Source organism: Balaenoptera physalus, assembly GCF_965194825.1.
Source record: "Balaenoptera physalus genome assembly, chromosome: 3".
Taxonomy (NCBI): domain Eukaryota; kingdom Metazoa; phylum Chordata; class Mammalia; order Artiodactyla; family Balaenopteridae; genus Balaenoptera; species Balaenoptera physalus.
The window spans coordinates 113696354-113718413 of NC_138890.1; the positions used below are offsets into that span (position 1 = coordinate 113696354).

The 22060-nt window shown below is 37.9% G+C and overlaps 1 protein-coding gene across 1 annotated transcript in view; it reads right to left on the minus strand.

Annotated features, from left to right (window-relative positions):
• The window catches only part of MSH3 (mutS homolog 3), a gene marked incomplete at its 5' end in the record, with an annotated part of 186445 nt that overhangs the window by 121406 nt on the left and 42979 nt on the right, over positions 1 to 22060 (minus strand). The window contains 2 exon segments of the mRNA XM_082458025.1: positions 3711 to 3825; positions 6424 to 6530. Of these exon segments, the coding sequence (XP_082314151.1) occupies positions 3711 to 3825; positions 6424 to 6530 (222 nt within the window).

Here is a 22060-nt window from a genome sequence, read left to right on the forward strand (position 1 = left end):
CCTAGGGGTGATTAATGAACACTTGAATACCTTAATCAGACACAGACTCTTGAAGGATGCTTAGTTGGCATCAAGAACCCACAATTCGGCAGCATGGACATCTGCACTGATCTTAATAAAAGAGATCAACCACTGGGCAATATTAAGTTAGACTGATTCCTATGGAATGATAATTACCAAGCAACTATAAGAACTAACTATGCTTTCAGGTTTCCCATATGTTTGGATGATAAGGTACTCTGGAGTTCTGACTCTTCCTTACAAATACAAAAGAAATTTCCTTCTGTCAGTGTCTATTTCCATTAGGAATTATATATATACTTTTGAAGTCAGGGTTATATCTGCCAGCATCCTTAGGAATTCGATAGTATATGATCACTGATCAAGCAATTCTAAATTATTTATCCTTTTGGAAAAAACCAAATTTTATGTGCTTTGAAATAAACCTTATAAACAATGCCTGGCTAGCATTCATCCTGTGTGAACTTCCATAGAAATCTTCCAAGTAACATGGGAAAATACTTCATTAATACTTCAGACAACAAAAATACAAAGGATGCTTTTTTTCCCCTCAAGTTTTATAATGGGAGAAAAATGTTCTTGCTGAAAATTGCCAAAGAAATTTAAGATTCTACATCATTCCTATACTACTTAAAGAAAAACAAAACAAAAACAAAAACAAAAACCAATCTTTCTGATTTAGACAAAGGCAGCAAAGGTGTAGACCTCATGTGAAAGATCAACCCCTTACAAAGATTCTATTTAAATACTATTAATATTATTTGAAAATGAAAACAGACCAAAAAAAAAAACAAAGACACCCTACCACATTACATATGAAATCTATAGTGGAGAATAGTTCTCTATGTAGTTTTCAGAGTTCATACATTCATCATTTTTCTAACCTTTTGATGGTTAATTTATGAATTATAAATTGTATCATATGACAGAAATTGTTTTATTGTAGATTCACTTCTAATTTATTTGCAATTAAAACAAATATCTTTGCATTCCTAGATGCTGCCAGTATGCATATTAAAGAAGAAAATAAGAAGAAGGGTGTATAACAGATCCCCAACGATTCACTAGGAGAATACATAGGACTGAGCATATAGTCATACTCACAGCTATGATTTATTACCGTGAAAGGATACAAAGCAAAATCAGAAAAGGGAAAAGGTACATAAGGCAAAGTCCAGAGGAAACCAAGGGCAAGCTTCCAAGAGTCCTCTCCTGGTAAAGTCACACAGGATGTACTTAATTTCCCCAGCAGTGAGTTGTGGCAACATGTGTGAAATATCCACCAGAGAAGCTCATTAGAGACTCAGCACCCAGGGTTTTCACTGGGGGCTGTATTCACATAGGCACCTCTTCCCTACCGTGTACCAAAATTCCAGCTCCCAGAAAACAAGTAGGTGTTCAGCATAAACCATACTGTTTGCAGAAACCGTTTAGGCACAGTGAGCCATTCTTACCAGAGAATGCTGGAAACCCTCCCCAAAGGCAAGGTCTCAGATGCCAGTCAAGGGTCAAGCTTGCACGTAGGGTTTCCTAAGGATAGCTGGCTCATCAGGTTTGCCATGTTAATCTTTTCTTGCATCTCTCTCTTTTCAAATTCTGTTTCTCTTAAAAGTATCTCTGTTGTATTTATTTACTTTTGTATTCCTTCTAGTTTACTCTTTATTCCTAAACTGATCTTTTTCTTTAATATATAGTTCATTCTCAAATCCTATCACCTCATTTCAAATCTTTCCTATTTCTCATCTATTCTCATTTGTCCTTTCACATTTAGCATCATTTCCTTTTAGCTCATTTTGAAGTAGTAGGTTATAGTTTTTATTTAATTTGTGGGCATGTCTTTCTGGCATGCATTCACTTTCTGTAAGGATATTAACCTGCTCCTTATTCTTTTTTATTATAATTTTATATGGGATTTCAATTTGGTTCTTTTCCCATTGTTAATTTTTAAGTGAAAATTAGTTTTCCAGAAGTTTCAGAACACAGACATTTTTTAGGATAGCTGATGTTACTTTACACATCTCCCTCTTCTGTTGTTTTTTTATGGTGTTCAATCATGGCACCTCACTTCTGCTTTCATTCGTAAAAGATTAAATGCATGAGTACTGTCCTTTAACCACAACTAGAAAATTATAGAAATATATATATACACACTATATATATGTGTGTGTATATATATATATACATATACAGATATATATACATTTAAAACTGTTTTCGGGCAGTTGGACATCAGGCAGCACAGAACTGTGATCCCTGAGAGAAGAAAAACAAAAGAGGTAAACACTATGACTAACTCCTTGGAGAGACCAAGGAAAGTAGAAGTTGTGAGACAGAATGCCAGAGATGACAGAGCTGCATACAGAGAGATGCAGAAGGGTCCCCTCAAGTCTTTGGCCAAGCACTGATCCTTAAATACGCGGAGGACCTCACATGGGATCAGGGAAAGAACCACAAGAAACAGTAGGACAAACAAGGGTTCACATAGGGCTTAGAATAGTTTGCTCTCCGACTAAAGAGAGTAGAAATACCTCAAAATACTTAGGGCATTGGGTAGAAGTCTTGGAAGTGTATTGCTTTCAGGATGGGATTAAAATAGACATAGACAAGGATTTCCCAATCTTGGTACTAAATGATATTTTACTGAGATAGCTCCTATCTGTCCACCCCACCTCTGCAGAAGAGGAAGTAGCTTACTTATCCAGGATGGATATGATATAGGGTAATTCTTCACAGAGCCAAAGATAAGGGGCTAGTGAAGATAGAATATGGAAAGGCAAGAAAATTATTCTGCTACCCTTTTTTTATTCCACTGGCTTTTAAACTAGCATTTTCCTAGAATGTCAATTGCCAGCTTTTAAATCTCTCAACTCTACAAAGTTAATCACTCTTTTAAAAAGCTGTCTATAAGGGTCTTCCCTGGTGGTGCGGTGGTTAAGAATCCGCCTGCCAATGCAGGCGACACGGGTTCGAGCCCTGGTCCGGGAAGATCCCACATGCCGCGGAGCTACTAAGCCCGTGCGTCACAACTACTGAGCCTGCACTCTACAGCCCGCGAGCCACAACTACTGAGACCATGCACCACAACCACTGAAGCCTGTGCGCCTAGAGTCTGTGCTCCGCAACAAGCCCGTGCACTGCAACAAAGAGCAGCCCCCGCTTGCCACAACTAGAGAAAGCCCGCGTGCAGCAACAAAGACCCAGTGTAGCCAAAAATAAATAAATGAAAAAAAAAAAAAAAGCTGTCTATGTTAGTAGCTGTCCTCTTTATCTTCAACTTTATGGTCTGTGAAATAAGAATTGAAACCAAGAATAAGAAAGGTGACGAAGTTTTATGAATGCTTTTCAATACCACTTCTTAATACTACTTCTCAATTAACTGTGCATTAGTATAAAGCACAGTTTTATATTATAGTGTTGTAGTCAACACTACAGTACATTCAATAGCTATCATGAATACAAACTGACAGAATTCTTAAGCTTTCTTTTAATTTATGTTAATTAATATTTTTAATACTCTTCAGCAACAATACCACACAGCTCATTCTTGCCAGAGAATATTCTATCCAGAGCAGGTAAACTTCTTACCTAGTACTTACCAAAATTCAATTCAATACTACTTACCAAATTCAATTTAAGAAATGTTTTTTAATATAACACCACCTTTTTTTTATTTTTGAGAAATCACTTACTTGGGTTTGGAAAGCACCTTTTCCAAGTTAAATTCTTTCAGGTATCTTATTATGGCAGCCAAAGAGCAAATCACAGGCTTTTCCAAGTTAATGATGCCAGAAAAACTTTGAGAACCTAAAAAAACAGAATATACACCTTCATTAAAGTTATTATTCATTATTAAAAACAAACATTAAGTTAAATAAAATTTAGTTTATGATTTTTGAAATAATAATTTAGACCGTTATCTCCTAAAATTCCCTTTGGAAAAATACAGAAGTTTACAAATACTTAGGGTACGGAAAAAAGGGCATTTTCTGATGGTGGATGACCCTTTTTTGGAGAGCAACAGAGCAACTATTTTCAAAGTGTAAAATGCTCATCCCCTTTGACCCAGAAATACTCCAAAATGCTTGTTAAAGATGTGTATACCAGAAAGTGAGTTGAAAAATCTTTTCTAGTAGTTTCTGCTTTATAACAAAGTCAATCAGCTATACATATACATATATCCCCATATCTCTTCCCTCTTAAAAAATTAGACAACCTAATTGAACATCAATAAGGTATTACTTAAATAAATTTCAGTACATCCAGATTATTATGCACCTACTAATGGGAATGACTTTCCCATTAGCTTTCCATCTGGTCTCCCACCTTTATCCCTGTGCCCTATAGGGTATTCTTAACAGAGCAGCCAAAGGAATCCTTTTTAAAATGTACGTCACATAACTGGATTACTCTGCTTACAAATCCTCCAACATTTCCCAACTCACTGAGAGAAGCAGCACAAGTTCGTACAGGGTCTAAAAGTCCCTACACAACCTGCCTTCCATCCCCTTTCATCTCTGAGCTCACCTCCTAATAGTCTCCCCCTTAGTTACTCTGTCCCAGCACCCAGGCTCCTTGATATTCTTTAAACACACCAAGCACTTAAGATATGTTGTACTTACTGTTGTCTCTGCCTGAAACACTGTTCCTTCACACGTCCATGTGGTTTTCCCCCTTAACTCCTTTAATCTTCGTTCAAATCTTTGTTCAATTGCCACATTCTCAGTGTGGCCTTCCTTCACCACTCTACTTAAAAATTCACCTCTTCCCTGCCTTTCTGTATAGTACTCATCACCTCTAAACACTATTTTATTATACACCTCCCCCTATTAGACTGTAAACTCCAGAAGGGCAGGAATTTTTGTCTGTTTAATTCCTTACAGTACATAAAATGCCTTAAATAGGCATTCAAAAAAAATCAGTTGAAAGAATAAATACGTTATATTAAACAAATACATAGAAATATGTATGTTTATGTGTAGATCTGTACATCAAAAAATTCTTAAGGATTTGAGGGGAAGGACTTGTACTTTTTTCCTTACACACAACTATGTTTTAACTTTTTTTGCAGTAGGTATTTATAACCTTTAGAAAAAATTACAAGATATCCTCTACAAATCTGTAATATAAAATATATTACTTTCAACTATAGCTTTTTATAAAACCAAGGTGTAAATGACGAGTTAACAAAACTCTTTTCCCTTCTACTGAGAATTTCATCTTTTAACTGTCTAGCTCTGTTCCCCAGGAAACCTGACAAAGATGAAGTGCCATTGTGTTATGAGGTAGCATTGCGTATGGTAAAAATGACCTGAAATCAGTAAACTGCATCTGAACTAGGGGAAATTATAAATACCTGACTCCAGAATTTTGGCCTTCCTTGAGTACACTGACTCTTTGAACTTGGCATGTCCTTTGGAGAAATTCCAGCAAGAGATAAGGTTTCCTATAGGGCATGGGGCTTCTAAGCCAGGGCAGATCCTGCATCCCCCTGATGAAAGTCTGCTTTCTTTGCAACTGAGCAGTCACTAGAGGAGGGAGGGGATTTTAAGCGCCCAATGACTCTGTGGACTGCTGCAAAGACTGCTGAGTACTCCTCCCACTAAGAGGAACAGCGTCTTGTCGGCAAACTGGATCTTCTGTCCTATATCCTTCTAAGTGAATCTGATGCCAAGAGTGGCTTATGATAGTTTCGTGACTTAGTCTTGTCTTTAGTCGAACATAAGATGATGATCCCTTGGTGATATCTCGGACTGCCATTATAAGTGGGTTACACTCTCAGACGCTTGATTCAATTTGGCCAAGACACCATGAGATTAAAAGGGATGGGGAAAGAAATGCCAACAAGACATTGATGCCTAAGAGGGAGCTGGGGGAGGCTGGTCTAACAGTGAAAGCTCTGCAGCTTGTGATAGGGGATAAAATTGGATCTTAGCATAAGCTGGACTGGCAGGAATGAGGGGTACAGACCAAATCAAACACATACTTGGCTGAGAAAACGTGAATTAGACAAACAATGGTAATCCAACATCTTAAGACCCTGTCACTAATGTTCTGGTATTTTAATTCTGGCCATCAATTTTGGGAAATGCTAGCCTTCATTAGGAGATTTACCCAGACATTTTATAAAATTGCAGGAAAATCATGGGCTATCTTTTAAAGGAAGCAAAAAGGAAGGTTCTTCAGTAACTAACTTGTTACACTCCAATGAATATGTCAAAAACATCAAGTTACTAAATGGTCATAATTACAAAGAAGCAGCTGCAGTTGTGCTTCTGACCAGTTATTAATCAATAACTATCTAGTTTCCATTAGAGTTTAAGTCAAACTTGCACCTTTATCCAAATCTCAACTCAGTTAAATTTGAGGACACATGGCTAACATGTATAAAATATTTAGCTTTACCGTCAACTACGTCTTTTGCATAAAATTCTGTAACCTCTTGGAAAGCGTGGCTGTATTCAAAACACATGCTATCCATCCTTTCTACTCGAATTCTGTCATCCCGCACGCTGAAAGAAAAAAATGCAAAATTAAAAAATAATTATCCATAATCTTGCACTATCTGTATTTAGGCCTTGACCTGACCAAAATAAGACTCAGTCCTTATTCTCTCCCAAGTTGAAAAAAAAGAGACAAAGAGCTAAGGTTTCCCTGTCAAAAGGCTGCATTTCATAAAATATTATTACTTTTACTACTGGTATTTTATATCACCTAGCACACTGTGAGTACTTTATATATATTGTTATTAAGAACTCATTAAAATTAAGGTCAGTTACCTTAATAAACACAAAAGGGAGAAAAATGGAAAAGCATCAATTTAATTGCATCAATTGTTTAAATCCACTAGAAACAGAACATATCATTAATTTCTTTGAAGTGGCATCTTTGGTTGGCACTATGCTAATAAGTCCATTTCTTCTACCACAGCCTCCAGTCAAACATAGTAAATTCCCCTTAAGTCAATTCTCACTCTTTCTATAAGTGGTTCTACACTTTTAAAAAAATATGCATACGTGTGTGTGTATATACATAAATGATCATGTAAGTACATAAACAAAATCATCAAATCATCATCCATGCTAGTAGTGCATTGTCTTTTCCATTTTCTAGTTTGCTTGACTCCCCATTCCCCTCCCCTCCCCTCCTCTCCTTTCCTAATCGCCTCACTCACAACCCCTGTTAACAGCCTAGGAGGAATCCTTCCTCATTTTTTTCATGTTCATATGGTCATATGTAAGTTTGTCATATACACCTACTCATGCATGCATTGTTTTGTAAAAAGGGGATGACTTTATACAAACTTCCCTGCATCTTCTTTTCTTCACTAAATAATAACTCTTGGAAATCCCTCCATATAAAGTGACCTAGCTACAACTCATTCTTTTTAATGGCTGAAAAATACTTGATAGTATGTAAAAGCCATAATTTATTCCACCATTTCTTTACTATTGGACATTCACTTGATGTTAACATTTTGCCATATGTTGCTTTAGAATATTTTTATCTAAAAATAAAAATTACAGATACAGGTGTATCCTGCACACGTCCCTCTTCAGTCATATTCATCTACCATCTTCAGAAGAAAACACTACCTTCAATTTGGTGTATATTAGCACCATGTATGTTTTTATACTTCACAATATATTTTAGCATCTTTACACAATACACTGTATCATTTCATGTTTTAAATTTCATATAAGCAGTACTTTATTACACCTATCCTTCTACAACTTGCTTTCACATTCAGAATTATATTTCTAAGATTTATACATGAAGATGGACATTTTTTTTTTTACATCTTTATTGGAGTATAATTGCTTTACAATGTTGTGTTAGTTTCTGCTGTATAACAAAGTGAATCAGCTATACATATACATATATCCCCATATCCCCTCCCTCTTGCACCTCTCTCCCACCCTCCCTATCCCATCCCTCTAGGCAGTCACAAAGCACCGAGCTGATCTCCCTGTGCTATGCAGCTGCTTCCCACTAGCTATCTATTTTACATTTGGTAGTGTATATATGTCCATGCCACTCTCTCACTTCGTCCCAGCTTACCCTTCCCCCTCCCCATGTCCTCAAGTCCATTCTCTACGTTTGCGTCTTTATTCCTGTCCTGCCCCTAGGTTCTTCAGAACCTTTTTTTTTTTTTAGATTCCATATATATGTGTTAGCATACGGTATTTGTTTTTCTCTTTCTGACTTACTTCACTCTGTATGACAGTGTCTAGGTCCATCCACCTCACTACATATAGCTCAATTTCGTTTCTTCGTATCTGTTTTTAAATTTTCAATTATTTCTTATTTTTGAGTAAATTTTTAAGATTTGCTTTTCAAATTTAATTCACCTGAATTTATTTTGGGGGATGGTGTGAAGTTAGAAATACACTTTTATTTTCCATACGATTATCAATTAAGGATCAAGCACCATTATAAAACATTTCATCTTTTCCTACTAATTTAGAATGCTGCCTCCACATTTCTGTATACGTTGTGACCCTGTTTCTGGCTTCTATCCTATTCCACTGATCTTTTTGTCTATCTCTGTATCAGGACCACAGTACTGTAATTTCCATGGCTTGGTATCAATATCTGTGGCAAAGACCCTACCTTGCTTTTCAAGATTGTCTTGGCTATTCTTGGGCTTTTGAATTTCTTTAGAAATTTTAGGTTCATTTTGTCAAGTTTCACAAAAACCTTATTGGGCTTTTGACTGGATTTACAATGAATTAATTTAGAGAGAAATGATATCTTAACAAATGAAGATATCCTATTGTTAAAGATGGCACAATATCTCTATTCATGTCTTTTATATCTAACAATAATGTTCTGTAATTTTCTCCATGTTATATATATCTTTGGTTGTGCTCACTCTTAGATATATTATAGATTAATACTACTGTGAAGGGAATCTTTTCTTCTATTACATTGACTAAAAGCTTATCACTGGTGTACATGAACCTAAATTTTTATATGTAGCGACTATGCTAAACACTTTTTTCCTGTATTGTCTATGTATGAATTAATATCATCTTCAAGAAGAAAATTTCTATTTTTCATTTCTTTTTCCTGTCTCGCTACACTACTGGCTAAGACCTTCAGGGCTGCGTTGAACAAAGGTAAGGCTAACAGCCATCCTTTGCTTTCTTACTGATACTAATCGGAATGCTTCCAAAGTTTCGACTCTTAAATATGATTTTTACTAATGGGTTTTGGAATAAATGACTTATTAGCCTGAGGTTTGGTAAGTTTCCCAGTTTTTGCAAAAATAAAAAAAATTAGTCATAAAGGATTACTGAATCTTAGCTAATGCTCTTTCTATAGGTATTAAAATAATCACATTGTTTCCGCTCACTTAATCTGGTAAGATATTATTCATATTTTCTGATGCTGAATGATCTTTGCATTCCTGGAATATATTATACTTGTCATGATGTTCTGCGTTGCTTAAATAAAGTTATAAATTTGATTTCTTAGTGTTTTTCTTTTCCCCCAGAAAATCTGTGCCAGCATACCTAGCTCCAAAGGCTTTTTCTGTTCTATTGCAAGACTAGACAGGCATAAGCTGCTTCAGGAAGAAATCTAAGAGGGAGGATTTTCTCCCATCTGTAGTGCTGAAGAGGATTTTTCCACCTTAATCCAATGGAGAGAGTATCAGACTAACTATTGCAAATCTCTTATCAATTTTTATCTTCCTGTAGACACCCTTAATACCTGGATTTTTAGAAGCCTACTGCAAAGCTATTTAGTAACTCAAAAAGCAATGAATGACCTTAGGTGAGTTCCACAATGCTTTTGTACAAGTTCCTAGAGTGAACACACGAGGCAGCTGGTAACTCAATTACTGTTCTAATATTTTGTTTGAAAAGCAGATAAGGATTTAGAAACACATTAAATTTGATAAAAATGGACTTGTCAGTTACCCTTGAGGCTTTCATGGAAGCATTACAAGAGTGTTAAATTCAACATTCTGCAATCTGTATATAAAATACCCTCATGCAAATTTTTTTCCACAAACTGATTGGAGTTATATGTGAAATCTCTTATCTGTGTTTCCCTAGATTTCTTTATGGTAAAATCAAACCACTGTTATCTTTGAAACAAAAGTCTACTTGAAACACTATATACATAGAGAGTAATATCCAACCAGAATTTTGTCAAACTAGATTTTAGTAAAATTTCTATATTCAACAGAGAACTGTCAATCTTGGTTTCCTCAAACTGTGGCCTGTAAAATACCTGCATCAGAATCACCTGCAACACACATTAAAAGCACAGATGCCACACCCCGAATGTGTTCCATCTGAATTCAGCAAGAAGCTGGAGGAGAGGGGGTATTTTCATTTTCAACAGGGTTTTCGGGGTGACTCGCAGGTAAACTGAAAACACTCATCTACACGAACAATACTGGCAGCCATTGTAGGACTAGAGTACAAAGTGGAAATATAAATCTTCTCCAAAGACAGTCTATGTTTTTAGCTGCTCTATTAGAGGTGAGCAGTAAATATCTTTTCACCAAAAAATTAAGGAAGTCAACGATGGTCCCATAATTGACCAAGGACTTAAAAAATTATAAAAAAACACCTTCCCACCCTCTACAGAAGCTGTTTGTGACCCGAGGCTGAAGCCGTCTGAACAGAAAAGAGGCTGAACAGAGGCTATGCTCCTCCTCCGTGGGCCTGGGGTGGCAACTGCCCTTCTGCACTGGATGGGAGGACTAATGTCAGCATGTGAGTCTCAGTCACTACATGGGGTATGCAAAGCTGGACTGTTTTAAGATTTCTAATTTTATTTTATTTTTTTAAACATATATTTATTATTTATTTTTGGCAGCATTGGGTCTTAGTTGTGGCACGCAGGACCTTCGTTGAGGCATGTGGGATCTTTCATTGCAGCGTGCGGGCTTCTCTCTAGCTGTGGCAGCAGGTTTTCTCTTCTCTAGTTGTGGCACGTGGGCTCCAGAGCATGTGGCCTCTGTAGTTTGTGGCACATGGGCTCTCTAGTTGAGGCACACGAGCTCAGTAGTTACGGCACTCGGGCTTAGTTGCCCTGCAGCGTGTGGGATCTTAGTTCCCTGACCAGGGATCGAACCCATGTCCCCTGCATTGTAAGGTGGATTCTTTAGCACTGGACCACCAGGGAAGTCCCAAGATTTCTAATTTTAAAAAATCCTTTTCATATGTTACATGCCTCTGTGTTGCCAAGTATATTGTTTTTGAAAAATTAAGTGGCAATAAAACTCTCAACAAGTGTGGAACCTACACTAAAAAAAGGGGGAAATTTAGACCCAGTAATGTCAACTTGGACATAAAATTGGTGATTCTCTGGTGCTGAGTAGCAAACTACCTACAAAGATTTTGATAATGTTTAATTGTGACCAAATGTCAACTTACCAATTTATGATCTATGCTGACTTTTGAAACTATAATTTTTATAGATGAAAAGAGCCTTGCTAAAGGCTGACAATCTACTCTAGGAAAACCCAAGGCCTCTTCTGACAGTGTATTTATTGATAATAATAATACAGATTGAGTTCCAAGCTTGCTGGGTGATTAATTCTTTCCTCTGAGGATAAAATGTAATAGAGATTGAGATTGAATAAAACAGACTATGTAACATAGTTACAATGCCTCTATATTAGAATTAGGATGAAATTCATTAATTTATTACTTCTTATAATAGGGAACCGTCACTTTCTTAGAAGACTGAGGGCATTATGTCAAATTATAAAGACAACCACTAGAATGAAAATATCAGAATAACCCCAGAAGAACAGCAAGGAAAACAGACCACATAGTGGAAGATTCTTTAAGACATAAAAATAGAAAACTAAATATGGACAAACTAATATCAAATATATCTACCATAATGACAAATGTAAATGGACTAAACTCACTTATTTAAAGAAAATTAACCTCGGATTGGATTACAAAAGAAGAAAAACTGGGACTTCCCTGGTGGCACCGTGGTTAAGAATCTGCCTGCCAATGCAGGGGACACAGGTTCAAGCCCTGGTCCGGGAAGATCCCACATACCGCAGAGCAACTAAGCTCGTGCACCACAAATACTGAACCTGCACTCTGGAGCCCACGAGCCACAACTACTGAAGCCCGCGCACCCAGAGCCCATGCTCCGCAACAAGAGAAGCCACCACAATGAGAAGCCCGTGCACCACAATGAAGAGTAGCCCCTAATGCTGAATACTAGTGGTCATAGTAACTATTCTTGTTATTCTTCTGACTTTTTTAGGTCTATTATTAGTGCTTGCTATTGTTTCAGTTGTATAATCTTACACAGTATAGAAGTTTCCTGAAGCATTGTTGTAATTTTTGGTGTTGTCTTGTAATTAATAATGGATGAATGGATGTTGAATTTTATCAAAATACTTTTCACATCTGTCTAGATGATCATATATTTTTCTCGTCTACCTTACTAATGTGATGGGTTATATTATTAGATTTCTTTATGTTGAACTGTTTTTATATTCTTCAGCTAAGGCATCACACTATCTTGTATTTATCCTTTTTATTATACTGATGGATTCTGTTTGCTAACATTTAATTTTGGAGATTGATTATATGATTTACACCTTAAAAAAAAAAAAGAGTAGCCCCTCCTCGTTGCAACTAGAGAAAGCCCACACAGCAACGAAGACACAACGCAGCCATAAATAAATAAATAAATAAATAAATAAATAAATAAATAAATAAATAAATAAATTTATTAAAAAAAGAATAAGAAAAACTTTCTACACTACCAATAGGAGCAAAACTTAAAGTAATTCAGAAAGGTTAGAAAGAAAAGGTTGGCTGGAAAAAAATTGCCCAGATGACTATATTAGGCTAGTGCAAATAAAAAGAAAGCATGGGACAAGATTTTCTTATCAGGCAAGATAAAATTCAGGACAAAAAGCATTATAACATGACAAAGAGAGGTAATTAATGATAAAAAGGACAAGATGGAAGAAAAGCTTTTCACCCCATATCCTTACAAGAGTTTTAGATTTTTGAACCATTGGAATATACCACTTATTCAAAAAATAAAATTGTTTCTTAAGAAGAGAGAAAGAGGGCTTCCCTGGTGGTGCAGTGGTTGAGAATCTGCCTGCCAATGCAGGGGACACGGGTTCGAGCCCTGGTCTGGGAAGATCCCACATGCCGCGGAGCAACTGGGCCCGTGAGCCACAACTACTGAGCCTGTGCGTCTGGAGCCTGTGCTCCGCAACAAGAGAGGCCGCGATAATGAGAGGCCCGTGCACCGCGATGAGGAGTGGCCCCCACTTGCCACAACTAGAGAAAGCCCTCGCACAGAAATGAAGACCCAACACAGCCATAAATTAATTAATTAATTAATTAAAAAAAAAAAAAAAGAACAGAGAAAGAAAAAGCAAAGAGTGGATTACAGGATTTACACAGGAGCTCCCAGGAGAAGATGTTTGTCCACTTCCCTGGACTTAAACCTGGGAGGCTAGGAGTCCGGGAAACGGAATGGCTGCAACCTCCCTGCTACCTTGTGGAACATAAGAGGGCAAACGCCAGAGGGAGAGACAAAGGAGAAGAGCCCCTAAATCCATCCATGCCCAATTCCAGCCTACCTTCAAGCTTTTCACTTACATGAGCCAGTATGTTCATTTTTAACTTTTAAAAATTCAAGAAGAACTCACTATAAAGTATACAGTTTTCAAAAAGCAAAAAAGGAGAGAAGGAAGTGGACACAATCACAGAGACAGCATCTTAGAAAGATGGCAACCTCTACTGTTGGCCAGATGGGCAATAGTGAACTGAGGTGAGAAAGACCCAGTTTGATTTCAGCTGGTGAGCCTGCTTCAGACCAAACCAAGAGGGAGACAGAGTACAAGTCAGAGACTGTAGAGACCAGGAAGCCCCCGGCCACCACTACACACACAGTTTCCCACCAAGCAGAGATAAAGGGACCTTAGACAAGTTACCACTGGGGGCTAGAAATTAAAAGCACATTTAGGGCAAGCCCCCGCAGGGTTAGAAAGACCCGAAGTAAGGAAACGCTAGGACCTAGCCCCAGAGGACAGGCCTGTTGGGGAGCCAGAAGAAGAACTGAGAATCTCCTCACTCACTATGCAAACTCCATGGGGCCTCAGACAGAGGAGGCCTAAGGCCCAGGAAGTAACCAAGGCCTGCACGAATGGCAGCTGTGCCTGCTGTTCAAAAGACTAAGACAGGAGGTCTTATCTTATCTTACCTTATCTTAAGGCAAGAAGTCTACACTAGGTAAACTCACGTCTTTCTAAAATTTTCTCTAGCTTTTGATTTTACTTTTTCTTTTATAGTAGTTGTTACTTTAAGAAAAAAAAAAAAAAAAAGGTAACACTCCAACAAAAATTGCTCATCTGTCTGGAAATTGCTAACCTGACAGGGAAGTATTTCTATCTGCAATGAGGTCAGGAAAACTAAAAGGATTAGAGCGCTCAAACTTGGGGAACCAGGGGGAAGAGAAAAACGAAGGGGTAGGGAATGGAGGCAGAAAGCCCAAGGGCCTAGAGAAGGCATCATTTCTGCCTATAGTCATAACCTCCCAGCTCTTCTTCCCTGACCCTGGAAATCTTCTCTAAGGATGAACTCCCTTGGAACAATACTTTAAAACCTCCATCCTTTTCTTAATCTTTCAGTCCATCCCAATCCTGGGTCTTTTTGCCACCCATCTCCACATACCATACCCCCAGCCCTGTGCACATATTCTTACTTAACAAGCCAGCCAAGACTCACCTCCTCTAAGACGCTTTCCCAGAAGAATAACCACATGCTAGGATGGCCTGTGCTTTCTACTGAACATGTGGGACTGCAGTTTGTAAAGTAATACCTTCAGAAATAAAGCTACTTTGTTTGAAGCACACATGCTTTTTGTCAGGAACTTTACTGCCAGAGATAGAAATACAAACTGTAATATGCATTATAAAGGAATGAAAGTTTCATGGAATATTAACCAAAATAATGTCAACTGTGCTATAAAACATTACTCCTTTTGAAGTCCAGAAGCAGAGGTGAAAGAAGGGAATGGTTGCTTCTTTGTGTGTTTTTTACTGAGAAGCCGTATAATGGAGTGGTTCAGAGCCTATGCTTCAGAGCCAGGAAGTCTGGATCAAATCCCAGTTCTGCCACTTAGTAGATGGATAACCCCAGATTTAACAGCTCTCTGCCTCAGTTTCCTGGAAATCTGTATTAAAAGAATAGTAGCTCGCTCACAGGGGATTTGTGAAGATTAAATCAGTCAATAAATATTATAAAGCCCCTAGAATAGTGTCTAATACATAGTGTTAGCTATTGCTATTATTATTAACATTATTACTGCTACTTAACAATGAAAGATAGGAATAGTCAGTCACGTGCTCAAAGGAAAAGGGGAAAAAAGGGAGAGCGCTTTAGAATAGATGAAAGTGGGCAGGACAGGCACAAAGGAAAGGACACATCAGCGATGAAAAGTATTCTCAGTAGATACCAAGATGTGTCTCTAACGGTACCTTTTTCACTCCAGGGGAGCACAGGATGAAGATGAGGAAAAGCTAATGTGGGATTTCAGAACCCACTACCCCTCCCCAAAATAGCACCTCACCTACTTCTGATGCTTGAAACGCCTTTAAATAGACACAAAGAATTTTCATTTCACAGGCAGAAACAAAAGAAGTCACTCAAAGGTCACTTAAATAGCAGTCTTCAAAGATGACAAAAGATACTGGTTAATTTTAAAGTTTAACTTTAGAAAAATTAACAAAAGTTGCTAAACTCTAAAACCAATTACCTAGACATGTACACACTACTATATATAAAATAGATAACTAATAAGGACCTACTGTATAGCACAGGGAATACTACTCAATACTCTGTAATGACCCATATGGGAAAAGAATCTACGCGTTGGCCAAAAAGTTCCTTCAGTTTTTAAGTAAAAATAAAAGATATTTTTCATTTTCACCAAGAACTTCATTGAACAACGTATTCACCGTTTTGTTCCACTAACTTCTGCCATTTTTCAGGCAACTGCATAATTCCATCTTCCCAAAACTTTTTATCTTTTTGAGCAAAGAACTGTTCTGGGAGCCTTTTATAGTCTTCCAGGGAATTGAAATTTTTTTCCACTAAGAGAATTTTGTAAAGACCGAAATAAATGGAAATCTGAAGGTGCAATGTCTGGTGAATACAGAAGATGAATCAGAACTTTCCAGCCAGTCTGTAACACTTTTTGCCTGGTCATCAAAGAAACATGTGGTCATGCGTTATCCTGATGGAAGATTATGCGTTTTCTGTTGACTAACTCTGGTCACTTTTCATAGAGTGCTGCTTTCAGTTGGTCTAATTGGGAGCAGTACTTGTTGGAATTAACAGTTTGGGTTTCCGGAAGGAGCTCATAATAGAGGACTCCCTTCCAATCCCACGATATACACAATACATCACCTTCTTTGGATGAAGACCGGCCTTTGGTGTGGTTGGTGGTGGTTCATTTCACTTGCCCCACGATCTCTTCCGTTCCACATTATTGTACAGTATCCACTTTTCATCGCCCATCACAATGTGTTTTAAAAACAGAACGTTTTCATTACATTTAAGTGGAGAATCGCATGTAGAAATACGGTCAAGAAGGTTTATTTCGCTTAACTTATGTGGAACCCAAACATCAAAGCGATTAACATAACCAAGCTGGTGCAAATGATTTTCAGTGCTTGATTTGGATATTTTGATTATGTCGGCTATCTGCCGTGTGGTGTAACATTGACTGTTCTCAATTAATATCTCGATTTGATCGTCATCAACTTCAACTGGTCTACCCAACCGTGGGGCATCGTCCAGCGAGAAATCATCAGCACGAAACTTCGCAAACCACTTTTGACACATTCAATCAGTCACAGTACCAAAAACTCAAATGTTCAGCAAGTGAATGGATAAACAAGTTCTGTAGCAATTCTACTGAACAATAAAAAGGAACAAACTACCAATACACTCAAAGCATGGGTGAATTTCACAGGCATCATGCTGAAAAGGGCTGGACATGAAAGAGTACATACTGTAATGATTCCATCTATGTGAAATTCTGTAACAGTCGAATCAGATCAGTATTTGTTTGGAGTAGGAGGTGGACATGGGGAGAAAAATGACTGCAAAGAGGCACAGGGAACTTTCTGGGAAGATGGAAATGTTCTACATCTTAATTGGAGTGGTGGTTATACTGATGTATATATTTATCAAAATTGATTTGACTCATATACTTAAAATGTGTAAATTGTATTGCATGTAAATTATACTTAAGGTTGACTAAAAATTAAAGCTTTATATATTTGCCGTATATAATTTATAGCTGAAAATTTTCTATTAAAAAATCTGAACATTTTGGTACAGATGAACCAGTTTGCAAGGCAGAAATAGAGACACAGATGTAGAGGACGAACGTATGGAAACCAAGGGGGGAAGTGGGGGGTTGGGGTGGTGGTGGGATTAATTGGGTGGTGGTGGGATGAACTGGGCGATTGGGATTGACATGTATACACTGATGTGTATAAAACTGATGACTAATAAGAAACTGCTGTATAAAAAATAAAATAAAATTCAAAAAAAAAATCTGAACATTTAGACCAACAAATTCCTGTGCCAGTGTGTATTTCAAATACATTTTTGGAATAAGATTCTAATTCAAGTATTTATACAGCAAAAAGCAATGGTGCAGAGAAGTATCTCATTTTGAAGAAAAACATTTAACTTCAAAAAGTACATTCCATATTTACATGCTTTGAGATGATCATAGTTTAAATGTCATCCACTATTTCATATACAAACAATCATCCTAACACGAAGCAAATTTTTACAAAATAATTTACGCTTCCTGTGGTTCAAAGACATTTCTGTTAATCACAAAAATCACAGAATCATTACCTGACATTATATGCCCTCGAGAAAAAGCAAAAGAAATCCTACTTTTCTGAGAACTTTAGAGTCTTATATAATCCTGAAGAGAATGATCAGCATTAAAACATTCTCAGCTTAGTGGAAATTCATCTCAAACATTTTTTTCATGCATGATTAAAAGCATTCTCTCAGTGACAGACACAAAATCAAGACCATTTCACTCGGATCATATGCCTTTGAGTTCATTAACAAGCTCGAGCCTGCCTCAGACAACTTAAAATATCCAATCTTCCTAAACTGATATTTTTCTCTACAAATAACGAACTCTGATATTATCCCAAGAAACAGCTGCTTCAAAAAAAATAATAAAATCAACAAATTGACGATCTGGAATTCACAGTACATGAATAACTAACTGATGTTTCCTTTTCAATTCAACAAATCTTCACTACAGGAATAAATGGAAAAAAGGAAAAAAGGAGTTCCTTGCTGTGTGTTATGGGCTGAATTATGTCCTCCTAAAATCCCTATGTGGAACTCCTAACCCCCAGTACCTCAGAATGTGACCTTTTTTGAAGACAGAGTGCTTACAGAGGTCATCAAGTTCAAGTGAGGTCATTAGGGTGGGGCCTAGTTCAATATGACTGGTGTCTCTATGAAAAGGGTTTCCCAGACCCTTTTGTCCCAGAAATCTGGACACAGACACACACACAAAAGGAAGACTATATAAAGAAACACAGGAAGAAGATGGCCATCTATGAGCCAAGGAGAGAGGCCTGGGAGAGCCTTCCCTCACAGCCCTGAGAAGAAACCAACCCTGCTGGAACCTTGATTTTGGATTTCTAGCCTCCGGAAGTGTAAAACAATAAATTTCTGTTTTTTAAGCCACCCAGTCTGTGGTACTTTGTTACTTCAGTCCTAGCAAACTAACACAACCCTACTAAAGGGCTCAGTATCTATTTAGAGATGCTTATAAACAAATCACTAAAATACCAAGTAGATTGAAAAGAATGCCTGTGGTAGTATCTGCCAATTTCAAGAGTGTAAATATTCTCACCATGGCTGATTTTAAGCTACCAAAGCTTACCTGAAAGAAAATTCCATGGAAATATAACCACCCATTCTCACAAGCCACTACAAGCCATATCTAGCACAGAGCAAAAACGCAGGTATCAGTATTTAATACACAGGTGATTTCAATGTACAGCCAAGGCTAGAATCCCAACTGAAAATTGCAGGACAGCTTCATAAATGCAGTAAGACTGTTAAAATACAGACTATTTTAGAAGACAGATGAGGAGAAAACACACCACACCACATAAGAATAGCTTAAGAATGGCAAAAAAAGCAAGTAAAGAATGAAAAAAGAGCTAATATTTACTGAGCACTTACTATGTTCTATGCACTGTTTTAAACCCATTATATGTATTAACTATCTTAATCCTCACTACTACTCTGTGAAAAAGTTCCATTACTATTTACCTGGTTTTGTACAAGAAAACAGAGCCACAGAGAGGTTAATAAGATCCACAGCTAAAAAACGAAAACAAAAACAAAAAACCAAGGAAGCTAGGATTCAAACACAGGTGGTCTGGCCCCAGACTCTGTACTCAGACCACTGTCCTGTGCCATCTCTCATTGTACATGACATGTTTAGAACACAGCGATTAGTCTAGTACAACTAGAGCCCAGAGAAAGGGACAAGGGACCAGACAGGAGAAAGTGTGCCATACTCCTGGCTTCATGTTACCTTACTTAAGCAATGGGTTTTCAACTCAAACTCTTGTAAAATCAATCAATTTAACCTTCTTGCATGACTTGTTGTTTAAATACGTCCAATCAAATAGAAAAGTCTGGAAGTGAAAATCTATCTGTAAAACAAAATCACCACCTCTTTATTTATATGTGAAAATAGGATTTAGACACAAGGATTGTTTAGCAGGCAACAAGCACCTGTCATCACTCAGGAGCAATCAGCATGGCCTAGAGCCTCCAAGAAGGAATGCAGGAAAATCATACACATTCCCTAAGCCACAAAGAGAATTCTAGAAGACGAGGCTGCACTCACTAAGCTCCTGGGGCAAAGACAGCACCAAGCACGAAAAGCCTAAGTTTTCCACTTTTGAGGTTAGAGGAAAGACACCTATAAACACTTCACATCACTGAGGCCCCGGGGGACGAATGAATTCCACTACTGTTGCCAACATTTAGCCAGTATTTAACTCTGGAATTGTTCTTTAAAAAAAAAAAAAAATTTTTTTATCTATGTATTTGCAGAGCATTGTAAAATATCAGCATTCTGACAAAGGCAGTATTTTAGTATATAGGATAATGGCGAAACTGAATAAAACACATACCCTTTAAGTAAAATCTTTGCATTGTCAGTACAGAGGGAAAGATAAAGTGAAAGGAAACAAGCAAGCAAGGAGGGAGAGAGAGGCTTCTCTCTCCTTTTGGAGGCAAATACTTTAATGTGTACAGGACCCTGGAACTAACCTAAGGAAGCCCTTTCTTCTGCAGCCCCAGGAAAATGACAGAATGTGTTGAGAGGCTAAGTTCTATGTCTCTCTGTAGCAATAAGTAGGTGGGAAGGAGGTAGAATATGACAATCAACCTGCAGGCCAGGCTGTTCCCACTGTTCTCCAGAATGGAGAAGAAATAGGATTTTATTCTCTATGGGTGGGCAATCTCTTGTCTTACTCAATTTAATTATCACCCACAAGTAAACTCTGTGATATCTGGGGGTTGAGAGTTAAAAGTTACATAAAGACTGTAAAGTATCCTTACCAACAAGGTAATTCATACATAAATGACTGCCTGACTTGGCAACCAGGAACTGCTTAAAAAGGGCAGTAATCACTTTATCAAGTACTTCCAAACTCCCAATATTTCAGTCAGAAGCAAACTAGTTTTTACATTCCTACTTGCAAAAATTATATCTCAACAGTATTAAACACCTGTCACTTAGTGGCTTATTGGAACAACACACATTTATTATCTCACAGTTCTGTAGGTCAGAATTCTAACACTGGTCTCACTGGGCTGAAATCAGGGTATTGACAGGGCTGTGTTCCCTTTCTGAAGGCTCTGGGAGAGAATCTGGTTCCTTGCCCTTTCCAGTTTCTAGAGGCAGTCTACGTTTCTTGGCTTGTAGCCTCTTCCTCCATCTTCTGAGCCAAAATGAGTGGGTCAAACACTCACAGCACATCGCTCTGACACTTCTGCCCCCCCACCTTCCACATTTAAAGGACTTGTGATTATTGAGCCCACCTGGATAATCCAGGGTACTCTCCCTACCTTAAAATCAGCTGAGTAGCTCCGTTATTTCCCCTCTGTCATTTAACCTCACATATTCACAGGTCCTGGGTTTGGGACAAGGTAATCTTTGGAGACAGAAAGACAGATACATGCATATACACATACATGCTACTCGACCACCTGTGCCTGTTTCCTCATTATAAAAAATTTATAATTTATAAATTACATAGTAATTACTATATAATAATAGTAATTACCTCAAAGCATTGTTGTGAAGGTTACATGAGTTAATATGAGTAATCATCATTGAATATACCTGGTATATAGTAAGAGCTTCACTATTTTTTACAAACTCTTTAGAATTTCTTTTTTTTTGGCTGCACTGGGTCTTCGTTGCTGCATGTGGGCTTTCTCTAGTTGCAGCGAGCGGGGGCTACTCTTCGTTGCGGTGCGCGGGCTTCTCATTGCAGTGGCTTCTCTTGTTGCGGCACACGGGCCCTAGAGCGCGTGGACTTCAGTAGTTGCAGTGCATGGGCTCAGTAGTTGTGGCTCGCGGGCTCTAGAGCGCAGGCTCAGTAGTTGGGGTGCACGGGCTTAGTTGACCCGCAGCATGTGGGATCTTCCCAGATCTTCGAACCCGTGTCCCCTGCATTGGCAGGCGGATTCTTAACCACGGCGCCCCCAGGGAAGTCCCTACAAACTCTTATTTCATCTTTGTTTAAACTTTTCTCTCGTCGTGCAATGTATTTTCCCAACACCTGTCTAGTTAAGTGTTGCCTATCCTTCTAGGCCTGCTCTTGCATGATGCTTCCCTACATTGCATAAAACTGCATTTGTCTAATACAGCAGCTACTAATCACACGGAGCTACTGAGCACTTGAAATGGGGCTGGTTGGAGTTGAAGTATGCTATAA